The sequence below is a fragment of the Rhizophagus irregularis genome, chromosome 16 (assembly GCF_026210795.1).
Source record: "Rhizophagus irregularis chromosome 16, complete sequence".
Classification (NCBI taxonomy): domain Eukaryota; kingdom Fungi; phylum Glomeromycota; class Glomeromycetes; order Glomerales; family Glomeraceae; genus Rhizophagus; species Rhizophagus irregularis.
In genome coordinates, this window is record NC_089444.1 from 2,366,883 (window position 1) to 2,392,857 (window position 25,975).

Here is a 25,975-nt window from a genome sequence, read left to right on the forward strand (position 1 = left end):
AAAGTAAGTTCATGTGATTTCGATTGGATATATTATATGTTACTTATTTTCTATAATTCCTTTTCTTTTTCTTCTTTTGCGTCATTTTCTTTTTGGCCTTCGTCGAGCTCTCTTCCTTTTCTGATTTGATAACGTAAGGCTTGATTTCTTCTGCCTCTTCTTCCGATTCCGATTCACTTGATTTGCTTTTCTTTGGTGAATCAAAGATCAGCCTCTTGTCTCCAACTTCTCTCTTGTCCTGATATCTGTTTTCATCTTTCAATCTTTGTTCAAATTTGTCATTTAGCGTCGTATATTCTCTCATTATTGCATTTTGTTCTGCTAAACTTACAAGAAAACTTTTTTTTTTTTTGAGCTATTATTTAATACTGTGAAACTACTATTTATTTTAAATCAAGTTTTAGTAAGCAGGAAATATACAAATTATGATAATTTTTATGACGTTTTAATATTTTAATACAGGCATTTTATGTCATTCTCCTTATAGTGACATTCAGTTTTGATTGCTGATAAATGTATATTAAATAAAAAAATTTAGCCTGATGCAAATTACGTATTGTAGTTGATTAATAATGAAATATATTTACGCAAAAGTATTATTTTCTATATTATTTGATAACTTTTCATTAACTTTTAAACATAAATCAGAATCAGGATCTACAGACTTGTGCTTAGTTCTGGACTTGCAAATTCACATATTTTAAGTCCATAACACGTTCTATTTTTTTTATCTACAATAACATCGCAAAGATAACTACAAGTTGTCAGATTTACCCATAGGTTATTGAATCTTAAAAAAAGAAAAAAATAATAAATTAAAAAAAAAATATAAAAAAATAATTTTTATTATTCATATATTGATTGAATATTTGCATCTGCAAACGTTAAGTTCATATTTTGCGAATTACGATATAGTTTTAACAGTTATTTGTTTTGTAATATATTTATATTTAGCATTTTCAGCATTTTCTTCCAAATCAGATGTTGTGATCATTTGAATAATATTAAATATATGCAAAATAACAGTATAACTATTCTTCATTAATGATTTTTAACGTAAGTTCTACAATAAAAAGTATTTTAACGCGTACGATAAATAAATTGAAAGTTTATGAATTCGTAAAATCTGGAATCTATTTTGGAACTGAAGGATTTTTTGGAAAAAAAGTACCGTATATCGCGGGCCATTGTACCCCCATAGTATTTCCCTTTTTTTACGTGAAAAATTACTTTTTCTATCGATTTTATTATTTAGAGAATCAAATCTTGCCCAGAAATTATATGTAAATAATTTTCTGATTATTATACAAGCTTTGAAATAATGCTGTTATAATAAAAATTTGAGTTATAGACGTGGTAGTACAAGGTCAACCCCCGAAATTTGTATCATACCCGGGTACTATGGCCCGCGATATACGGTATCACTTGTAGGTTCATTATTAATCTTCTTTTCTCATAACAGCGCCTCTTTTGATAAAATTATTGCTGTCTCAACTGGTAAATGCGTCGTAATTGGTATATGTGCCGTAACTGGTATATGTACCGACCGTAAATAGGCACCATAACTTTTGTATATCGGATATGTAATATTTATTAAATTTTAAATTTGTCTTAAAAACATATATTATAAAATATGAAATACAGGGTGTAAATATCATATTTTTATATCATTCTAATTAATTTAAAATCAGTATGAAAACTTTAAATTTTGATAACAAATTTGGAGAGATTTAAGATTTATAATTTATACTGTTAAGCTATATATATTATTAAACTATTTTATGCTATCTATTTAAACTATTTATACTCTACGGCATCATTGGCCACAGTAAAAGTTACAGCATTAATAACATTAACGGCACATTGGGTTTCACACGGGTTTTGCCGAACTGTGACCACAATCCGCTATATGCCGGCCAATTCATCGGCACAGTTTCAACTTTCCAACTGCATCACTAAGTCACAACTGAAGGTCATGCATTGTGACCCACAATTTGTAAAGAAACATAATAATATTTCGGGGGTTCAAGAGGGGGAATAATACGAATGTGGACATTATTCAAAAAGGTGATTTTTGTGGAAGGACATTTTGCATGAGATAGATGCGAAAAAATATAATTGTCCAAAGGATCCCCTTAGGGTTTGTTTTCCTAAAGGATGTAATTCCCTTTTAGGAAAAGTTTGGATTCCTGCGGATTGTCCAAATCTATTGATTGTTACTAAGAAATTTGCCAGTACAATAGAATCTAAGGATTTCCCAGGACTATCTGAAGACGAAAATGTAAAATTATGTCACACCCCCCTTTTTTGGTAATTTGTATAGTAATTATGTCGAATACTTTGATCACGTGACATTAACAAAGATTTCCTAGATTTCCTTAAAATTGTCATGAGGCCTCATCAACTATGCATATTTTTGGTTGATCGTAGATTCGGCGACACATCACAGGTGCGATAAACCTTTTTTATATATTATTATTTATATTATTAAAAAAATTTAATATTTAGCTCGTGTAATCACATGATGATGATTACTATATCCTGAGATATTCAAATCTTTGCTTTACATAAAGGTAAATAATGGTAAAAAGCTCCAGATTCATTATTTTAGGAAAAAAATTTTAAAATACTAACCGTTGGAGCGTCCGAAGCGTTGGTGTACAGTATCACACGAAAGAAATGTATTATCTACCCTAAGTATTAATTAATTTTCGCCCCCTCCCATCTGGTGAGCCGGGTCCGATTGATCAACACCTGGAATTTTTTGATTTGTAATCATTAGTAATCATCGACCCATGTCTTCTGCCGTCATTACATTGAATCCGAGCTAATTTCACATCGAACCTGGGGCGAAAATCAGTATAGCCAGGTATTACTGAAAATACGTAACATCTTAAAATAGTAACATAGTACAGTCAGACCTCCATAATTGCCCACCCCTTGGGACCATATGCATAATTTTCAAAATAGTGCATTTAGAGAGGTGTGCATTTATAGAGGTAAAATAATTAGAGATCATATAAGCTTGGGACCGAACTAGAGGGTGCATTTAGAGAGGGTATACATAATGGGTGCAATTATGGAGAGTGCAATTATAGTGTAACGCAGTAGGCTGTTTATATCTAAATGACAAACCTTGCATGATATGGAATGTACTGTAGAGTCCTTCGCTACGCTTCGGACAATTATCTAAAGATTATTAAAGATTGTATTATTTTCAAAATAATTGATTAATTCAGATGTCTTTTAAAGAAAAAAATCAAAATCCTATGATATTATTTCTTTTTTTTAAAAAAAAAATAAATAAAACAAAACAAAATAAAATAAAATAAAACGGTAATTATTACACAATATTACAATATTATTGGCATTTTATAACAATCATTATTTTTTATTGTTTTATAATTTTCATAGTAAACGGTACTGCAGTGTTGTTAAATTGCCATGTCATTTGCCCATTTTTCAAATGACATTTGTCATTTCTCATACTCTTTCATAGTAAAATCAATGTCATTTAATATCATTTGATGTCATTTCAATGTCATTTGACAACACTGATTACTGTAGTTACTGTAGTCATAAAAATTATTTATGTTTCGTATCATGTTCATAATTTTCACCATATCAGATATCGTTTTTTTCTTAATATATATTACCCTATCATCATAGAGAAGCTTACTGCGGATCCAGTGCACGAAGCTTGAACTTTGAAGCTTAAAGAATATTCGAAACTTAAAAATAAGCGTAAGCTTAATGTTATAAGAATGCAAGAAAAGTTATATGACATCAAAACTAACCATAGATTAAATTTCATGGTTAGCCATATGATCGTCAAATTAATTAATACGGTAACTGCAATTAAGGTAAGATATATTACACAGACTTTTCGGCACGCTAATTGGCATAATTGGCATAAGTTGATAGTTGATCATGTAACGCAAAAAAAATTATATACATAAAGTTTTTATTTAAATTAAGAACTGTAACAATGGAATCGGTAAATTCCGTCTTTTTGTAATCCCAATTATAGATTATTTACGCATATGTAAAACGTATGACGATTTATGAACGAAAAATTTTTAAATACCCACTACACCTCCTAAGAATGTTGTTCGGACTTCGAACACATTAACTTCGTTAATTAATATTTTCAAGTTTCATCTTAAAGGAGTTATGGAATCGCATAATAACTATTCGTTAGAAAGTCCATCCCTTTTCCACAAGGACGGAAAAAATGATCTCGACATAGTACCCAAACCCATAGTAGACACATATCTTCGTTCGCCAATATTTCAAGGTATCATTCTTGGTTGGATTGCTTCCATTTTGATAGTGATGTTAGCTATTTTTGTGGGCACACTAAGTCATATGATAAACTTCAATGTCATATGGAACTTGCGTGTTGGTATCTTTTTATCTATAGTAACAGTAATCACAAGGATAATGTCTGTTGTTGTAGGGTTCATGTTGCCAGCTATTTTAGCGGGAATACTCTCCTTCATTCAAATACCAGTTCTAAAGGTGTCAGGTGCAACAATCATTAAATTAATGGATGCATCCATGACTCGTGGATTATGGAGTACCTTAACTTCTTGTTTTAACTCTGGTCGAATTTATAAACTCACTATAGTTATTGTCTCAGTATTGGTGTGGCAATATATAACATCAGCAGTTGATTTATACGTCCATATCACTGCCACTGGAAATGTCCAACAATTACCTGGCCAAATAATTTCAAGCGCGAGGGCAATAAACTTGGCAACCAACTGTACTGAAGATTTCCCTGTCTTTAGTACATGTGGACAATGGGAATCAGCTTCCAATGGTGGGATAAATGATCTTGCCAGAGCATTGGAGACTTACCAAAACACAAGCAAGACCTTACAAGTTTGGCGCGCTGATGGTGGAGTTTACCTTTTACAATCATCGCCCCCAGTACAAGCCTATTCATACTCTGGGTCAGGTATTTTCTTACAACCCTCTTGTGAACCTATCAGTAAGATATGCAATTTAGAAAAATATTCTGGTCCCCTGACAAGATACACCTGCCCTGAGACATTATGGTCTGCTTCAGGGAACACACAAGAACATGGTATAAATGATGCGTATGTGAACCTTACAACACTGATTTTTAAACAAGCACCAAGTATTTATATATCACATAATCCAATACATGCGATTATTTCTGCACGATATCCCAGAGGGGGATTTGAAGATTATGATTCTGAATTTGTAAGAGAAATGCATGGTGACCTTTCAATCCTAATGCATTGCCAAATACATGCTTCATTAATTGAATATGTGATCACTCTTGGAACAATAAAAGCAACCACATTTGGAACTTTAACCAACGCACAGCTTCTAGCCCTTGCAGGTGCATCAACTCGTATGAATCAGCGAGCATGTCATGATATTGCAAATATAGTGTACAAAGGAAATAGTACATTATTTGTTAATGCATTTGCACAACAATGGGCTTTAGCAACTATTGCTTCATTTACCGGCGCAGTACAAGAAAATGAAGAAAATGGAAGAGGATATAATTATGTGCTTGAAGTGGATATAGAACAAACTGTTGTTCCACTTTCAGCTGTCTTACTCTATGCTATTGTTATCATATTTCCACCATTAATCTACTCATGTATATGTCTTTATTCTTTAAAAAATTGGTCAAATAATATACACATCAACTGGACACTTGCTGAATTCATCTGTATACCACAGAGACTACTTTATCAAACCTTAATTGGTGAACATTATGTAGATGATGCTTGTTTAAAGAGTTTGACAATGCAAGAAAAAATCCTTCAAAAGGTTGAATTTGATATTAAAGTGGAAGATGGGCATATAGTGCCACAAAAATTAAAAAAAGAAATTCAATAATAAAGTATTATTATTCTTAAATTAATTTTAATTATTGCGAAAAACTTGCTAACTTTATTCGGTTGTGTCTATTATTTCATACAATACTAAATCTGTTATCTGATAGAAGTAACATTTGTTGTCTATTAAATATTTGCTGGTATGATACTAGTTTATACAGTATCTAGAGAACTTTTGTTCCAAAGTTTCTGTACAAAGCATACGATAGCTTCTATGTAAAGCGTACTTTGGATATCGTACTATTTTTTGTAAATGCCGTCTTGAGCATGAACACTGGGTACTATTAGTATCATATATTGCACTTCGTAAACATAATAATGTTATAAAATAGTTCACAATTTTTTTGCTAAAAAATTTTGTACGACTAACTATTGTTATGTTTTCGCACTTTATGCGAGTTTAAGTTATCCAACCATTTGCATTCATTTGAATTGGTTATAACGATAACGAATATTTGTATGTTGTTCGGTGATATGTCTAGATAATGTCTTGTCTGAGCCTAAGTTTTTGTTGCAGATTGAGTAGGTATATTTCCCCTGTTGGTACAATTTTATTAATATTCTTCAAGCCCTTGTTGAACTGGTTAAAGGTAATAGTAGTATCGGTGGTATTGGTGAAACCACGAAGAAAAAAAAATAAACATATGACTATATGAGTACGCTACTAGTACATTATTTACATTATTTTGTAACACCCAACATATGATCTGTTTCGATATAACTGTATTCTTGCTCGAGATATCCATCCTGACTCTTACTTTATAAATTCTGTTTAATAATACCAAGGAAGAACTTACTTATCTGACGAACGCACATCATCAGTATTTTTTTTCCTCTTCTTCAGTATTTCTTTCATTGTCTGATTCTCTTGTTAAGGAATGAAATTTCTTACTGAAAGGTATAACAAATAGGATTTATATGATAAAGAGATATGTAATGTTAAAATATTTATTATTTAAAATTAGAATATACAGAAAAACTACGAACATTAACTATAATTAAGATAAAAGATAAAACTTTTGACAAAAAAATAAACATTTAAATAATATTAATTAAATCAGCAAATTTATTATAATTACTAAAAAAAAAAATAAGAATACTAACAATAAAAGAATAATAATAATATTTCTGAAGAGAAAACTATATAGTAGCAAATATTAAAACTAAATGAATGATAAAATAAGAGAAATTATATATTGTCATGATATTACTGTTGTAGATCAAACTTAACCATGTCCCAAACCTTACCATCGGCCTAAATCATCGGCCCAATCTAATAATGCCTTAAGACTGTACCAACGATGTTCTCCTAATTCAGGCCGATGCCCGATGGTACAATTGGTACATGGTTTGATTTGGTTTACAACATCACCAATTATAACAGTTTCTTCTTCTCTTTCTTCTTTGATACCACCGGTATCACATTTTTTGCTATTATGTTAGATTATGTTCTGCCATTTTATTATCAGTCTATTATTAGTTATAGTTATTTTTAGTTTTCTTTCAGTGTCTAACCATAATTCACTATTACGGAAATTACCTTCTAAATCTGCTTTCAAGAAATTGTGACATGATATAAATCATTATTTTTGCGATGCATAGCCCTACAAATCCAAAACGAATTTCGAATTAAGAGAAAATAGTTTCTAACACTGATCAAAAAAATTTGAGAATAGGTTCTCTGAAAAGATGACACTGAATGATGACTGGAGAAATAAAGAAAGGTTAGATTCCAATGATCCAGGCTTAATTGTGTGCAAATATAATTTCTCGCATGTACTATACTTTAGAGTGAAATGAAAATAATATCTCTAACTGTGGTGCCTCTAAGTTCACTATTATTTAAAAGCATGATAAATATAACTAGCTTATTACGTCATTCACAGAAAATCACGTTACACTTTACTATAGAAAATAATATTATGACTACAGTCATACCGATGCAGCTTTTTTGGAAAAAAATATCGGTATATCAAAATATCGGTACATGTAATTTGTCAGCAGAATTATAATGCGCCCAAAATCTAGTTCTTGCCAGCATTATGGTTAACATTTTGGCCAACCAATAATAATTTCAAAACTCATATGATCGTTAACTCAGCCAAATTTACGGTGCTGGGCAAAATTAAGTATCAGTGTAACCAAAATATCGGTATAATGAGGTTTTTTATTAGTTGCGAAACGGGACAAAGGAAATTCATCGGTATATGTCAATTATCGGTATATAAACTATCGGTATATCGAGGTTAGACTGTAAATAGTTTCATTATATTTGAAACAATAAAAATTAAATCAGAAACAGGCTGTGAACCAAAACTATAATAATTCTTGTTTACTAAATCAGAATTAAACATAGCTTATTGTGCGTTCTGATACAACGGATATATAACCAAGCGATGTTTATAACAGAAACGTAATAGGTAAGTAAATAACTACCTTATATGTTTTATACAAAGGTTCACTATATTTATATAATAGAGTTTTGTTTTCACGATATAATCCCAAAAACTCTAGGGATATTTATTTATTAATGAATTTATATATTTATCTTTTCTTATTAATTATTAAAATAATTTTATTAACTATTTATGTTATTTATTTATCTTTTTCATGAATTAAATATTTTCTAGAATAATAAAAAATAAAAAGTTCTGTTTTAATTGTAAATATTGACATGTAAATAATAGATTCAAAGAGCCTACTAATAAATAAAATTAAAAAAATTAGTAAACGTTATTAATAAAGAAATAAATATCCATAATTTTTTTCTGAAAAAAAAGCAAAATAAAAAAATAAAAATGGCAAGTCTCACAATGAAACTTACCGTTTTAAAAATCCTTAACTTTTTCATCAATATCAATCATCCCTAATGAAATCTTACCCATCTAAAAAAAAGAAAATATTGAACATTAATAAACATTTTGTTAAAATCAATAAATTTTAAAAAAATTGGTTCCTATCAAAATCCTATTTGATCCCTTATAACTAATGTTCCCTAGCGTTTCTAATAAAAAAAAATATATGGTAGTCTCGCCCAGCCTACCATTTCTATACGCCTATAAAACAAAGAAAGGGATATTAGCAACGTCCCTAATATTAAAAAGTAAAAGAAATAAAAAAGACATAAGTTTTATAAAACTTACCATCTTTTAAAAATCTAAATCTCCAAAGACTCAAATCCCGAATCCTACAAATAAAAGAAAAGGAAACCATTAGAAAATGTTTCCCTAATGTAAAAAAATAAAAATTGTAAATTTGTTGTGAAACTTAACCAAATTCCTGAACTCGCCTTCTTCTTCAGGACTTTCACCTTTGGAGAGTTTGTCAAACTCTGAATAATGACCTTCTTGGGTTGGTACTATCCAATATTCCTAAACATTGTCGTAACATAATCCAATTCCGCCTTAGAAAGGTACTTTTAATCCTCATATAGACTTCATCAATATTATAGATCTGTCTAAAAAGAAAAAAAATGAAATGTTAATAAGCATCTCGTTAAAATAAGCAAAAGAAAAATTTTTTTCCCACTAAATTCCCACGCATCCAAATACAATTTAATTTTATTAATCTCCAAGTTCTTTTCTTACTCTCAGTTATGGCTATTAAACATCAATGGCTTTCTTGATTGTGAAATTGACTCAGCCTGATACTTCTTTGCCTATAACTTTGAACTGGACCTTCAAACAAAAAAAGAATAAAGGAAAAGTTAACAAACATTTCCTTAAATAAATCAGTAAATTTAAATTTTGCAATGAAAATGTGTGAAACTTACCAAATCCCAATTTGAACACCAGAACTGGTATCTAAAAAATTTGATAAAAAAAATAAATTTAAGTTTTGCAAGGAAAATGTTGTGAAACTTACCAAATTCCAAGTCAAACATTGGAAACAGAACCTAAAATTTTTAAAGAAACATTAGAAGACGTTTCTATTAAAAAAAAACAAAAAAAAAATTGAACTTAATAAAATGTTGCAAAACCTACTATTTCATTTCAAAGTTAGTTCCCAAGCTGAATACACTTGAACCTATAAAAAAAAAGAGAAACATTAAAGACCACTTTTTTTAATAGGTTCTGAACATTTCTGTTCTTTTTTTATAAAAAATGTTATCTAAAGTCTGCCAAATCATCTGTGCAGCTTGATCAGCTGAAATGCATTCGGACGTGCAAATTTGTCATTCATGCGGTGATTGATCAACATATTTTTTTTTGCATAAATATTGTTACCTCAAACTAATGTAAAAAAAAAAAAATTAATAAAGACGTTTAATTTAAAGAAAAATTCATCTTTTTTTTTCAGTTAGGGAGAACTTTGATAGTAATGGCTTACAATAATGATAAAGGTAAAGAGTTCATGAATATTTAATACAAATTAGAATTATTCTAAAATTTTAATCAAATTGCAATAAGTTTCAAGGAATCTGAAGGTAAATAAAATATATAAGTTAATTTATTAAATTTAATTTAACTATAAAATAACAATTATTTGTAAATAATTTATAGCATTTTATATAATAATGTAATATTCACATTAATTAAAACTATGTTCTTATTTATTAATTATATTAGATTATTTAGCTCGTAAGTAATAGTTACCTTATAATTAAATAATAATGGAATTACTTATTTTTGTTATATTCCATGCATATAACTAAATATTTTAATGTTTTATATTTTATATAACTCAACTAATTATACATTCTTTATTTAAATGATTAGATTGTAAGTGACATATATATTTAATTATAGTATATACTTTTGTATTATATTTATATCTAACTAATTAATGATTAATAATACTACAGGGTGTAAGTTATTTGTTATTAAGATTTCTATTATTTATATAATTTAAACTAATTAAATTCTTTATTTAAAAAATCATTTAATAATATAGCTTGTAAGTAATTTATTTAATTCTATTTTTATGTATTTAGGTATTATTTACATTTAATTTAAACTAACTAAATTCTTTGTTTAAAAAAATTATTTAATAATGTAGTTCGTAAGTAGTTTATTTAATTCTATTATGTATAATTTATTCATCACATGTGCGATGTCATTGCATGTCACACATGTCACACATGTCACACCCTGCTCTCTCTTTTTCATTTTTCATGTATTCTGGGAACAGAAATTTTTTGCTGTAAAAACTATTTTTCACACTTCTCTTTAAATGCCACGTGTATTATGTAATTTTGTCTGAAGGCAGTGCATCGCTATGAGTGATGAAAAAATTCATTTATATATATAATTTAATTTAACTAAATTAATTAAATTCTTTATTTAAAAAATTTAGAGAGTAAGTTATTAATTTAATTCCATTATTATATATTTATATAATATTTACATACTAAAATTATTTAATAATATAGCTTGTAAGTTATCTATTTAATTTATTACTATTACACATTAATATAATATTTTATACATAATTTATTTATTTAAAAATTATTTGGCAATTTCTTTTAGTTGGTAAGTTATAAGTTATTTTATTATTATGTCTGTATTTATATAATTTAAACTAATTAAATTCTTTATTTAAAAAGCAAAATTATTTAATAATATAGAAAGTAAGTTATTTATTTAATTCTATTATTATGTATTTATATATATTTGCATATAATTTAAACTAACTAAATTTATTACTTAAAAAATTATAGAAAGTAAGTTATTTATTTGATTTTATTATTGCATATTATATAATACATCAAGGGAATTGTTTTAAGTATAAACCTGCAATAGGATGTAAATTTACATAAATTTGTGTTAAATATGTAAACTTATATAATTCATGTATTACGTATGTACTTAGGATTACATCCATTGCAGGGCTATGATGCCTATGAATTTTTATATCTAAGATAATTTCTTACTTAAAAGATTGTTTAATAATATAGTTCGTAAGTTATTTAATTTAATCCTATTATATTATATATTATATAATATTTACGTAAATTTTAAACTTTATTTAAAAATTATTTAAATATAGGAAGTAAGTTATTTATTTAATTCTTATTATTACATATTTATATAATATTTATATATAATTTAAATTAACCAAATTCTTTTATTTAAAAAATTATTATTTAATAATATAGAAAGTAAGTTATTTATTTAATTCTATTATTAAATGCTTATATAATATATAATTTAAACTAACCAAATTCTTTATTTAAAATATTATAGGGAGTAAGTCTATTATTATTTTATTTATATAATATTTATATAAAATTTAAGCTAACTAAATTCTTTATTTTAAAATTATTTAATAAAATAGCTCGTAAGTTATATTATTTATTTAATTCTATATTACGTATTTATATAATATTTATTATAAAAATTAATGAGGAAAAAACGGAAATTATCGTCGTAACCTTATATAATTTAAACTAACTAAATTCTAAATTATTTGGCAATCTATTTAGCTGATAGGTTATAAATCATTTATTTATTACATGTTTAATAATATATATATATTAATTTAAACTAATTAAATTCTTTACTAAAAAATTATTTAACAATATAGTTTGTATGTTATTTATTTAATTTATTATTATAATTATATAATATTTATACATAACTAAATTCTCTTTTTTAAAAATTATTTAAAAATCAAATAAATCAATATAGTAAAAAGTAAGTTATTTATTTAATTTTATTATATTTCTATTATTACATATTTATACAATATTTATAAATTATTTAAACTAATTAAATTCCTTATTTAAAAATTATTTGGTAATTTATTTAGCTGGCAAGTTATAAATTATTTATTTAATTTTATTATTATTACATATCTATATAATAATTTAAACTAACTAATTTCTTTATTTAATAAATTATTTAATAATATAGGAAGTAAGTTATTTATTTAATTTTATTGTTACATATTTATATATAATTTAAACTAACTATTTAAAAAATTATTTAATAATGTAGCTGGTAATATTCTATTATTGCATATTTCTATAATATATTAATTTCTAATTTATTATTTATATATAATTTAAACTAATTATTTATTAATAATATAGGGAGTAAGTTATTTATTTAATTTATTATTAAATAATTGTATAATATTTATATATAATTTAAACTAACTATTTATTAATAATATAGTTGTAAGTTATTTATTTAATTCTATTATTATATATTTTTATAATATTTATATACAATTTAAACTAACTAAATTTTTATTTAAAAATTATTTAATAATGTAGTTGGTAAGGTTATTTATTTAATTCTATTATTATATATTTTTACTAACTAAATTTTTATTAAAAAATTATTTAATAATGTAGCTAGTAAGGTTATTTATTTAATTCTATTATTATATATTTTTACTAACTAAATTTTTATTTAAAAAATTATTTAATAATGTAGCTAGTAAGGTTATTTATTTAATTCTATTATTATATATTTTTACTAACTAAATTTTTATTTAAAAAATTATTTAATAATGTAGCTTGTAAGGTTATTTATTTAATTTTATTATAGCATATTTATATAATATTTATATATAATTTAAACTAACTAAATATTTTTATTTAAAAAATTATTTAATAATATTATTTAATTCTATTATTATATATTTTGTATACATGACTGTGTTGAATTTGGATCAGCTGATGCAAAATGACGAAAAGAGGCTATCAAAGTCCGAACAATAGAAAATCTGCGTAAAAATCTTGGAGAAAGATATGAAATTTACATGGCAAGAACTACATTAAAAAGTTACTTTTTACCTCATCAATCAAATTCACTTGCAGCAAAGGCACATCATCATTCAGCATGGGTTGCAGTTGCTGGAGTTTCGCGTACTGAAATGCGTGAACATCTTGATAGCCATTATTGCCTTGCATCAGTAAAATGTGCGAAGCAATTTGCTAGCACTTTTGCAAATGTGTCAGTTATTATCTCCCAAGATGACAATGCAAAGATAGGACTTGGGTGCCTGCAGTAGGTCGCACATTCCGCACATTACAATCTGTTAACGAACCTACAACCATAGCAGACCATGATTTTCCTATGGGATTCAGACAAAATTAATCCCATCAGTGTATTTAATGATAACCCCAAGTGAATCCAATGATGAATTACAAACAGGAAGATTGGCAATTTTTGTACGTCCCCAATAGTCTCTTGGTACATCATCATTTACACATAGTCACATATGCAAGATCTGGAAAGCCTTTTATCAAATTCTCAATATGATTATGTGCTAAAAACCGATGAAACAATACGGCCAATATGGATTTTATTAGTAGATGGAGGGCCAGATGAGAACCCTAGACACTTAAAAAATATAAAAATCTATTGTCAACTTTTTAAGAAATTTGATTTAGATTTTTTAAGTATACGAACCCATGCTCCAGATCAATCAAAATACAATCCAGTTGAAAGAGGCATGGCAACATTGTCCGGTAAACTTGCTGGTATTACGTTGCCAATTGATCATTTTGGCACACATTTGGATTCACAAGGCAAAGTAATAGATGCAGAATTAGCCATTCAAAATTTTCGCTATTCAGGAGAAGCCCTTTGTGAACTTTGGCGCCGTGATTAATTTTTGGAAGGAAGGTTGATGCTAGTTATGCTGAGCACATGCAGTTTGAGGGGACAGAGAGAAAAAAGGTTGAGGAGTTAAAAAGAAAAGAAAAAGATCAAAAAAGATCAAATGACAGAAATAAAGAAGTAACACATACCCATCATCCTGATGAATGTTTTGTGCCATGATCTTGGGTGCCATGATCTTGGATTCTCTTAATATCAAACGATGCACAAATGCAAGTTGCTGTGGACCACTCAGAGCCAAAGAAGCTATGGACTTTCTTCATCTTTATAACGGCTTCTTACCACCAGTTACAAAGGCTAAAGATGGCCAATTCACAAACCCAATTCACCTTTTCAGTATGGAGATATTCCTGAAAATACCAGGTTATGATGCCCATTGTGAATCTATTGAAAAAAATACATATTTACGACTTTGCTGTCCTGTTTGTCAAAAGTATTTTCCCACTCTTACATTTTAGTAAGTCATAAACGTATAATGCATCCTACTACCCGTAGACGGCCTAGGAAATAACGAAATTCATCTTTTGATGATTTTTCTCTTCTTCCATCTCAACGAAAAAGGTCATATGATGAAATGGAACTTGAACCAAAGGCTTATAATTCGGATGAAGAATGAAATATAAAAGGTGTGTATGCAACTTTAATACAGTAAATCAGTATATGCATGTACTATCAGTATATTTGTAAATGCTATCCGATCGTATTATGGTTTAAAAAAATTTTTCGATAAGCCACTTTATCAAATGTTAATCACGTGATTATTATATATATGTGTAACCTAAGATTTACGTTAGCCCCCACCCGCAGCGCCCTAACAATGAAAGAATAATAATAGAATTCCTGAAGATAAAAACTATATTATTAAAGACTAAATAAATAATAAAATAAGAGAAATTATAGATCTTTACAATATCATCAATTACGACTGAACAGTTTCTTCTTCTCTATCACCGGTATCACATTTTTTACTACTATCATTATAATACAGATTTACGGCATATTAATGAAAGAATGTTTATTATAATTTATTGAATATTCAAATGGATAACATATTCTCTAATAGATTGCGACAATAAGTAAGTTTTAAAAATTTTTGTATAAAGTGATGAAAAAAGAAAAATAATTATATTACTAATTTTTTCGGATGAATATTATTTTAAATGTGCATATATGTAATTAAGATAGTTTAATAACTTTGAATTTAAATAGTATCTTTCTTAATAAAATGAATAAGAGAAGCCAATGGAAATACGAAAAAATTATATTAGTAGCGAAATATACAATTACCATTATTTTTTTTGGTTTTTTTTTGAAAAAAAAAAACTATAAAAAAAAATCTTGAACATAGTTTTTCCTTTTCCTTTTGTAATGCTTTATTAAAAAAGAAATAAAATAAAAATATTTATACACATTTTTTGTTGGAAGAAAACGAATCTACTGCGTTACAAATTTTATGATTTGTTTTGTCATTTTGTAAAACGAAATTGTTGAAACGTAGCCAATTGTGAAACAAAAATTCTTTTTTGCTAATATTGCATCTCGTGAGATAACTATTACTTATTGATATGTTTCATGATAACATAAGAAAATTATGTGAGACCCACTTTAAACACTTTTCTATTATAAAGAAAAGAACGGTTGGGAACACTTGAATTCTCTTAACAGTTGTATTGTATTTTTTTTAACAATAACAATTTTAGTCATTTAGACCATGTCAAAATGCCCAATTACGATTAAGAAAATTTACTCTAGTTTTTCTTAATAAATCAAAATCACTTTTTTTGTAGCTTTCTTCCCATATTTCATTATTTATAAATTGGTTGTAACAGGTAACCTGAATAAAGCTTGCCACCTCTACGTGGTGTTCAGGAGAAACAGTTATAAGTTATTACTATATCTGGCCAAGAGCAAGTATACTGAATACTGTACTACGTATAATAGAAAGAAATGGCTATGAAAATGTTGAACATAAGTTACAGTAAGATGAAATTTTAAATGAAAAAAAAAATTTTTTAAAATATGCTTAAAAAAATTTAGGAGTTAACCGGTGTATATAGGTAAAAATCAACGTTGACGATTTATGGCCTATGTAATATGTAATTATTATTTGTTGCTGACTTAGCCAAGTCTTTTAAAAAACTTGTTGTCACCTGATCACCACGTTGAGGTGCAGCAACATTGATCAGGGGGGGAAGGAAAGGGGAATACGAAAGGGAAAAGGGATTACTAAAGGAAAGGGAATAACGAAAGGGAAAGGGGAATACGAAAGGGAAAGGGGAATACGAAAGGGAAAGGGGAATACGAAAGGGAAAGGGGGATACGAAAGGGAAAGGGGAATACGAAAGGGAAAGGGGAATACGAAAGGGAAAGGGGAATACGAAAGGGAAAGGGGAATACGAAAGGGAAAGGGGAATACGAAAGGGAAAGGGGAATACGAAAGGGAAAGGGGAATACGAAAGGGAAAGGGGAATACGAAAGGGAAAGGGGAATACGAAAGGGAAAGGGGAATACGAAAGGGAAAGGGGAATACGAAAGGGAAAGGGGAATACGAAAGGGAAAGGGGAATACGAAAGGGAAAGGGGAATACGAAAGGGAAAGGGGAATACGAAAGGGAAAGGGGAATACGAGAGGGAAAGGGGAATACGAGAGGGAAAGGGGAGAACGAGAGGGAAAGGTGTGAACGAGAGGGAAAGGGAGAACGAAAGGGAAAGGGGAATACGAAAGGGAAAGGGGAATACGAAAGGGAAAGGGGAATACGAAAATGAAAGGGGAATACGAAAGGGAAAGGGGAATACGAAAGGGAAAGGGGAATACGAAAGGGAAAGGGGAATACGAAAGGGAAAGGGGAATACGAAAGGGAAAGGGGAATACGAGAGGGAAAGGGGAATACGAGAGGGAAAGGGGAATACGAGAGGGAAAGGGGAATACGAGAGGGAAAGGGGAATACGAGAGGGAAAGGGGAATACGAAAGGGAAAGGGGAATACGAAAGGGAAAGGGGAATACGAGAGGGAAAGGGGAATACGAGAGGGAAAGGGGAATACGAGAGGGAAAGGGGAATACGAAAGGGAAAGGGGAATACGAAAGGGAAAGGGGAATACGAAAGGGAAAGGGGAATACGAAAGGGAAAGGGGAATACGAAAGGGAAAGGGGAATACGAAAGGAAAAGGGGAGAACGAAAGGAAAAGGGAAATATGAAAGGGAAAGGGGAGAACGAAAATACGAAGGAGGAAATACACAAACATACCACCCACACACAAACTCGCACTCCCAACCCACATACCTAAAGGAAGACGTAAAGAAAAGGGGCCTAAGAGAAGACCTAATAAAGAGAAGACCTAGACAGAGAAAAGGCAGACCTAAAAAAGAGACGAAAAAAAAAGAAGATAAAAAGATTTAAGGTATTTAGATATATTTATATTATACTCAATTACACATGAGTCATGACGAAACTCACATCGTGAGTAACTTTTATTCATATGACCGATATGAGTAATTATATTTAACTTAATACAGTGGTGTGCAAAAAAAATGACAATTTTTCAAGTCACGTTAATTTTTTAACCAATAAACCAATCAAAAAATAAAAAGTTTTATTTTAAAGCTAAAACATAGTAGACTTTATTAAAAAAAATTAATATGGTATTCGTTCACCATTTCTGTCAATAACCTCCCTACAACGTTGCGGCATTGAATTTACAAGATTAATTAGGAGGTTATTTGGAATTTTTACCCATTCTTCATGCAAAAAAACATCTAATTCATTAAGATTTTTTGGTCTACGCAACTCTGTATTTCTCTTAACAATTGCCCAAAGGTTTTCTATGGGGTTTAGATCTGGACTATTGGATGGCCAGTCCATAACCTCTGGGACATTATTTTTGAGAAATTCCTTAGCAACCCGACTAGTATGTTTAGGATCATTATCTTGTTGCAGCCGCCAACTATCTCCTAACATACTGTACACCTCTGGAATTTGTCTTTCTAATATTTTTGTGTAAAATTTTCCATCCATTATACCCCTAAAACAAAAAAGACTTGTTTTACCTCTTATGCAAAAACCACCCCATGCAAAAATTTTACTTCGGTCTTTTGGTATGGGACGAATTGGCCGTTGTTTTTTATACCAATGTCTTACTGTGTTGCGGAATAGCTGGAAAGCTGTCTCATCACTAAATAAAGTATTTTGCCAGTCATCATTCATGTGATTTTGTGCCCATTCAATACGTTTATGCTTATGGGCTGGAGTAAGCATTGGTGTAGCAAGGGGGAGTGCATTTTTGTATCCGTGACTGGTCAAATACCTTGAAACTGTTGAGCGAGAGACGTTAACACCAACATCTTCCAATTTGGCAGCAATGAACTTGGCGGTAATTGTGGGTTTTCTTCGAATATATTGTCCAATTTCACGAGCAGCCTTTTGCGTTATTTTACTAATACGTCCATTGCCACCTCTATGTTTCACATCTCCGGTTTTTTTGATTTTTTTAAGGTTCCTATATATTGTCCTAAGTGGTATCTTTGTCAAAGAATGAATTTTGGCGGCAGTACGTATTCCTTGCCTCCAGAATTGTAATATCGTTTGTCTTTGAGTTTCTTGCTTAGATAGTGGCATTTTATACGGTTAATAAAATACAATTTTATTATATATGGAAAAAAATTTTTCGTTAAAAAATAAAGTAATCACGGGGCTTTCATACGCATATTTATTTGTGTAGATACGACTAAAATCGGATAAGTTATGCCTGCTGATCATTACTCAAAAAAATTGTCATTTTTTTTGCACACCACTGTATATACAGTACATCACGTCATCAGTAGATCATCGAAATGTATTTAGAACTCCGATATGGGAACCTCCTGATAGATTTGATTCACGGACGGAACGACAGTATAATCCTTTGTTACACTTCGCAGTTAAGTCATCAAGTTTCAATTATTATTTTTTTTCATCGTTTTTTTATGATAAACATTTACCGATAAAAAAAAAAATATACAGTAAATTGTAGAATTACTGATTTTATTTCGGAATAATTTATTTAATAAAAGATGTCAGATATTGAATATTGAAAGCCTTTCTTTTTTGTAGTGCTCTAACAATCTTATATATTAATGTTAATCGTTACAAAACGCATGAATATTATTACTATAACAGATAATAGATTTATAGTAAAAAATTTTACTCAAAAAATATTCTAAATTTAGAAGTATCTTAATAAAAAATGGCCAGGTTGAAATGTCCCAACAAAAATTGACCTGGAATTTTTCACTATAAATTGATAAAAATTAATAGTATATTTTATAATTGATTGTAGTATCAAACAAAGAAATCATCAATAATTTTTTACAAAGGAAAAATTCGAAATTTTTTATTTTTAATCCTGTAGGCGATTTTTCTTTCAAAAAAAAAAAATATATACATATCATTTTTTAAAAAATAAAAAAATAGCTATTAAAACTAAAAACTAATAAATGACAAATTTTTTGTAAATTTTCAGCTTCAAGCATAGGAACCCATTTGAGTACAGAATTATCTTTTGGAATAAAAGATATCACTGAATGGACAAAAGAAATAATAGTGGTATTTATGATTTATTTTTTACTGACAAATGATTTTTTGAATAAAATCAGCTTCTCTACCAAAAACAATAATAAATCATTTACTTTCTGTATCCATAATTTACATAAATGCAATTGGCTACCGACTAGTAATTTAATATGTAATCATATTTTTTAAATAATATTAATTAATTAAATAGTCATCATTTGTTTTACAATAAAATGATTTTTGTGTTATACTGAATTTCTTTGATATAATGGTAAAATTAATAATAATTTAATTCCAAATATAAAAAAGATAATATATAAATATAGTATGTTTTTTATTACAATCTCATTTAATAACAATAACATTATTAATTTAAAAATTATTTTAAAATTAAAATTAATTATTATTTAAAATGAGAAAAAGTATCATTAAAAATTCTTTATTGAATAAAAAAATCATACTATTTTTTTTAAAAAATCCATTTTAATATTAAAAATCAGCATAATTGATTTTTTTTTTAGAAAGATTGGTACAGTATATCTTTTTTTAATAAACAATTGTCGAGCACATGATCTCTAAATAATTTAAAAAGACAGTCAAAATCTCTTTGTTACTTTGAACTCTATTTCAATTTTTGTAAATATGACCAGCTGTTAGATTGTATTATACATTTAACAATGAATGTTAAATATATATTATGACCTTAATGCATCTAGAATGAGGATTACTAATTTTTTTTAAATTTATATCTTTTTTGGTTTAGTTAAATTGAAATAATAAAAGTAATATACCGATAAAAAAATTTATAATTATGACTGATGAAGATCTGCGTATGAACCTGTGATCATAGCGTATTCTATTTCATACTTTTGAATTCTTTTAAAAAGGGTTATTTTAAAATTTTTGAGTATGAAACGTCAAATAAGTATAGATAGAATTAAAAAGGATGATTTAAAAATATGGATATTTGAATATTGCTATATTGCTATATTGCTGTGATCATCATCGTGATACATAATTACATAATACCTTTTTGCGCCCTATTATTGAGCATGTTACACCACATGGATTGTGCGACAATACCGGAAATTACATTAATGTAAGCAATACACTAATAATACCTCCTTATTTCTTCTCTTCGCTTACAAATATGTCATATTCAAAAATATTTTCAGATTTACCTGAATTAGTATATGATATTATAAAATATTTTAAGAATGATTTTTCAACTTTACATTCGTGTATATTAGTTAATAGATTATGGTGTCGTTTAGCGATTCCATTATTATGGGAAAATCCATTTTTAATTCCTAACGAAAATTATAACTTTATTGGAATTTATTTACATAATTTAAGTGATGATTTAAAAGCACAATTAAATGAATATAAAATTGATGATAAATTATTTCCTTCAAATACACTTTTTAATTATCCCATTTATTTAAAATATTTGTATATAGAGAAAATCATTTCTTCTATTGAAGAATGGTCTAAAGATGTTGAACTCGAAAATAGATCAATTTTTGAATTTAAGAGATTAATTCACATGTCATTATTTAAAATATTTATTGAAAATGAAGTAAATATACATACTTTTGATATTGAGGTCAATTTTTCCTATATAGATGATATGCTTGAATTAATTTTGCAAAACCCAAATTTCCTTCATAATATTAGAAATTTAAAATTCAATTGTTATGATGACTTACTTAATCATACTAAAAATCTTACATATCAAATAATTAATTTATGTCAAAATCTTAAAAAAATTTCATTAGCTTTTAATAATAGTTTTCTTATATATCAAACATCATTGTTATCAAAAGATTATAATCATTCATCAAATACTTTAAATACAATCGTCTTGTATAACATCAATTTTAAAATTATAACCAATTTAGACAACATATTTGAACAATTAAATGTTTTAAAATCTGTTCATATCATTTATTGTATTTTAGGTACTGATTTTATTCAACAAATAATTAACTCAACTAAACCATTTAAGTTAAAATCTTTATTCTTAAATAGTAATGAATTACAAATTGATGAATCATTACTATTATTAATACAAAAGCATGGTGATTATTTAGAAAATTTTGGATTTTCATCTGGTTCTAATTCGTTATCTGAGGAGCAACAATTACTTGAATTAATTATTAAATATTGTAAAAATATTAAATTTCTATATTTAACTGCAATTATTAATAATATTCAGATTATTTATTCGTTATTAAATTTAACTGAGAATGTAAAACAAAATCTTAATCATCTTTATATCAATATCTTTAGCAATAATAATTATTCAAATTCTATTGAACTTAGTTCAATTGTATTACAAAATTTAGGTCAATTACTTCCTCTTAAATTAGAATATTTAAGTTTAGTTCTTAATATTAAATATAAAAATGATTTTGAAATGTTCTTAAAAAATTCTCAGAATACTTTTATTAAAAAATTGTTAATTAAGAATAAGAGAATTAAAGATGATGAGGAAGGTCGTGATATTTATGATTTTATTTTATCTTATATAAAAGAATATATTATGAAAAAGAAAAGAGTCAAATATTTGGCTATCATTAATTTCCCTTCTAAAATAGAATTGTTTTCATTTAAAGATGAAGTGAAGGAATTTGAATTATATAATATTAAAATTCAAAAATATCGAGATTTGTGTAATTTTAGTAAATTAAAATTTATAGAACAATTGTAGGGTTTTAATATTATATAAAATTAACATTTGGATAGGTTAAATTAATTAAACGTCTAGTTATTTTTTTTGTTTTTTGCGTTTTTATTTTGCAAGCAATAATATACGATAAATTTTGATAATTTTTTTACATCTTATTTTTAAATTGTCTATATATATTGATTATAAAAGTTAACTAAAAGAATAAGAATAATAATAAAAAAATATTTTTTATGAATATATGGAATAAAGAAAATTAAATATTGAGAGAGGTCGATCGTATTATCTCCATAATTAGTAAAAGTTTATATAATATTATTATCTTTCATTAATTTTGATTTTAATAGAGTAAATCCATGACTGAATAATAATAGGACCAAGTTTTAAAATAGTCAAAATTTCATGTGATTGATGATCTACAGTCACTAAACTTAATAAATTTTACTACTCCATAACTCCATTCGTTATGAAAAATAAAATGTAAAAACATTAGTAATAGAATTTCTTCTAAAATTTATTATTTAAAAGATGGATTATATTATATAAGCATTATTTTATTTTTACAAGCACATAAAACGAAATATTAAAGAATATTACACATTATGGAAAAAATGTATTCCTCTTGAAGGATGGACCAGTTGGAATTATGATATTGATGAATTTATTGAATTTATCAAGAATACAATTTATAATGCAAAAAAAAATGTTATTATGGAGATAATTATTTTTTGAACGTAAAAGTGGATTTTCTCCTTTTTGAGTTCAGGGAAAATGATGATAACATTAAATTAATAAACTATAGATTATTTTTCTTTTGATCAGGATATTATAATTCTTCTATAATATATTCATCTGCACCTTCATATTATGAAATAAATCCATATTAACTTTTCTTATCTTTTTTTTTCGCATATATAATAAATAATTCTCTTGCTTGTTAATCATATTTAAAAATAAATAACAGGAGAGAATTTTTTCAAGCTGTTTTAATTCACTTATTTCTAGCTTAATGCAATTAATTTTAGTGTAAAACTTTGTTGTCATAAAGAAAGTTGAAGCAGAAGTATCTTAAGGCTCAGGCGACATAAGATGGGACCCAAATATTCGTGTAATAAAAAAAATGATTCTTTCACCCGAACAGCCCCCTACATACCTTCTTAACGGACCAAATGAACGACAGGTATATCCAGATGTGCGTACACTCGAAAAGAGCTGCAAGTTGTCCAAGAAATGAGTCATCTCCACCTTATTTCCGGAATTAATTAACCTTATATCACGGAATTTATCGAATTATTTATACTTCCGTGAATAGATTTGCGAAATGCTCATTTTTACAGAAATAACGGATAAAATTTTTTATAGGGATAACAACGTAAACTACAAGACCCTATGGTTGTATTGATAAAAATCAACAAAATTAACAATTTTAACCACTTTGACCAATCGAAATGCCAAAATAATTAAATTTTAATTTTCTTGCCAACTTTAAGATTGATAAAATCATACGGTGTACCGTATGGCGTCTGGGTTTTTTAATCATATCACACTTTGATAATATCCACTTTTTTAGAGAAAAAAAAATAATGTATATTAAATAAATACAGTAATTAAAAAATCATTGAGATTTTTTTTTAATAGGAGAAAGTTGATATAGAAATTCTTTTAATTATTTTGGAATTTTTTTTTTAATAGATAAAAATCTTTTTTTCTTTTTTGAATTTTTAATAGGGAAAATGTATGATCTACAGACTCGTGCAAAATTTCCCGGGACTTGCAAATTCACAATACTTGAAGTTCATGACACGTTCTATCTTCCTTATCTATGATAACATCGCCAAGATAACTACAGTACAAAGTTGTCAGATTTACCCATAAGATATTGAATCTCAAAAAAATAAAAAAAATAGTAAATTTAAAAAAAATATGATTTTTATTATTCATATATTGATTTAATATTTGCATCTGCAAACGCTATATATTGGAATGGAAAAAGTATTGAAGTCCCTGTTGAGTATCGCCTCCTTCCGCAAGAAAAAACGAAAGAAACAAGTACTTTCGAGTTCTGGTAGTGTGACTGTTCTTCCTACTGATATAAAGATGCTCAGCTTTCGATCTTATTCGGTCCACATTATACTTCTTTGAACGATGGCTTCACAAAAAGACTCGAAGACGTAAACCGATACCAAGACGAAAAAGAAACAGGAGATAAAAGGCCGATCTTAGAATCACCATCAGCTCCAGAACGTAAGTCAGTATTAGTTGAAATCAACGAGGACACGAGTGTCAAGAGCGAAGAAGAAATGGACGAAGAAGCGACAAAAAAGGAGAATGGAAACACAGAGCCGGTAACCAACAAGTCAGCAACGAACAATAAGGACAAGAAGAAGAAGAATAAGAATAAGAAGAAGTGAAACGAGGAAAAGAAAATATTAGATAGAAGATTACAATTATAAATCGAAGTCACGTGATTAACGTTAAAAAATTTTTTCCGATAACAAATACATTTGAAAACCATAGTTGTAGCTTTCTTATCTTATTTTAGATTAGTTCGTACTAACTTTTTATTTTTGTAGGAATGAAGGAGGAAACGATGGGATAAATTTGTTTAGGTGTGGGACCGTTGGGACCCATCTTTTCAGCTACACGATGTAGACCTAGCATTATTACATATTTCTCTTTTTTCTCCTACGTAATTCTTAGTTTAGTTTAGTCTATTAGTTAGGTCTAGTATAGGGTATTTCATTTAGGTATTGTTTTTATTTATATTTTATTAGTAATGTGTCTTTTAGTTAAATAGTCAGAAATTACTCTGTTATAGGGTTGACGTGTTTAGCACGTTCGGCTCTACGTATCTCGTTAATAAGGATACTTTATGTACTAAATCCTAATAAAAGATGCACTACAGTTTTTTTTTTAAAAAAAAAAAAAAAAAAAAAAATCTTATTCGGTCCTGACATTATAGAAAAAAAGATCTGCATCTGAAATTTTTATGCTGAACTGGCAAAAATTGGCCTCTACTAAAGCTAGCATGAGACCAAATTATCTAAAGACCGGGAAAAAATAGATTTTGGTCAAAAACCAATCTAGTATTGAATTAGCTGATTGGATTAAACCCAAATTTTGCTTCTCCCCTGTGGCACGTGGCTGATCGATTACTAGATAAACAAAATATGATTGGCCATGATATAAAACATGTAGCCGATACAGGGTAAAAAAAAAAAAAATTAACGTTAACACGAAAATATCAATATACTGTAACTTTTTTGCAAATATTTAACTTACCCA

The 25,975-nt window shown here is 27.6% G+C and overlaps 3 protein-coding genes across 3 annotated transcripts; 2 read left to right on the plus strand and 1 right to left on the minus strand.

Annotated features, from left to right (window-relative positions):
- Positions 1–4,173: 4,173 nt before the first annotated feature.
- Positions 4,174–5,883, plus strand: OCT59_008290 (uncharacterized protein; the record flags this gene model as incomplete). Its single annotated transcript, XM_025329358.1, has 1 exon — positions 4,174–5,883. The coding sequence occupies one exon, from the start codon at positions 4,174–4,176 to the stop codon at positions 5,881–5,883; it is 1,710 nt and encodes a 569-aa protein (XP_025171758.1).
- Positions 5,884–7,126: 1,243 nt separating this feature from the next.
- Positions 7,127–7,454, minus strand: OCT59_008291 (uncharacterized protein; the record flags this gene model as incomplete). Its single annotated transcript, XM_066142346.1, has 2 exons — positions 7,127–7,313; positions 7,423–7,454. 2 exons carry the CDS (start codon positions 7,452–7,454, stop codon positions 7,127–7,129), a joined length of 219 nt encoding a protein of 72 aa, XP_065999236.1.
- Positions 7,455–21,151: 13,697 nt separating this feature from the next.
- On the plus strand, positions 21,152–22,714 carry OCT59_008292 (uncharacterized protein; the record flags this gene model as incomplete). The annotated part of the gene is made up of 1 exon (XM_025327349.1): positions 21,152–22,714. One exon carries the CDS (start codon positions 21,152–21,154, stop codon positions 22,712–22,714), a length of 1,563 nt encoding a protein of 520 aa, XP_025171757.1.
- Between the last annotated feature and the right edge of the window lie 3,261 nt (positions 22,715–25,975).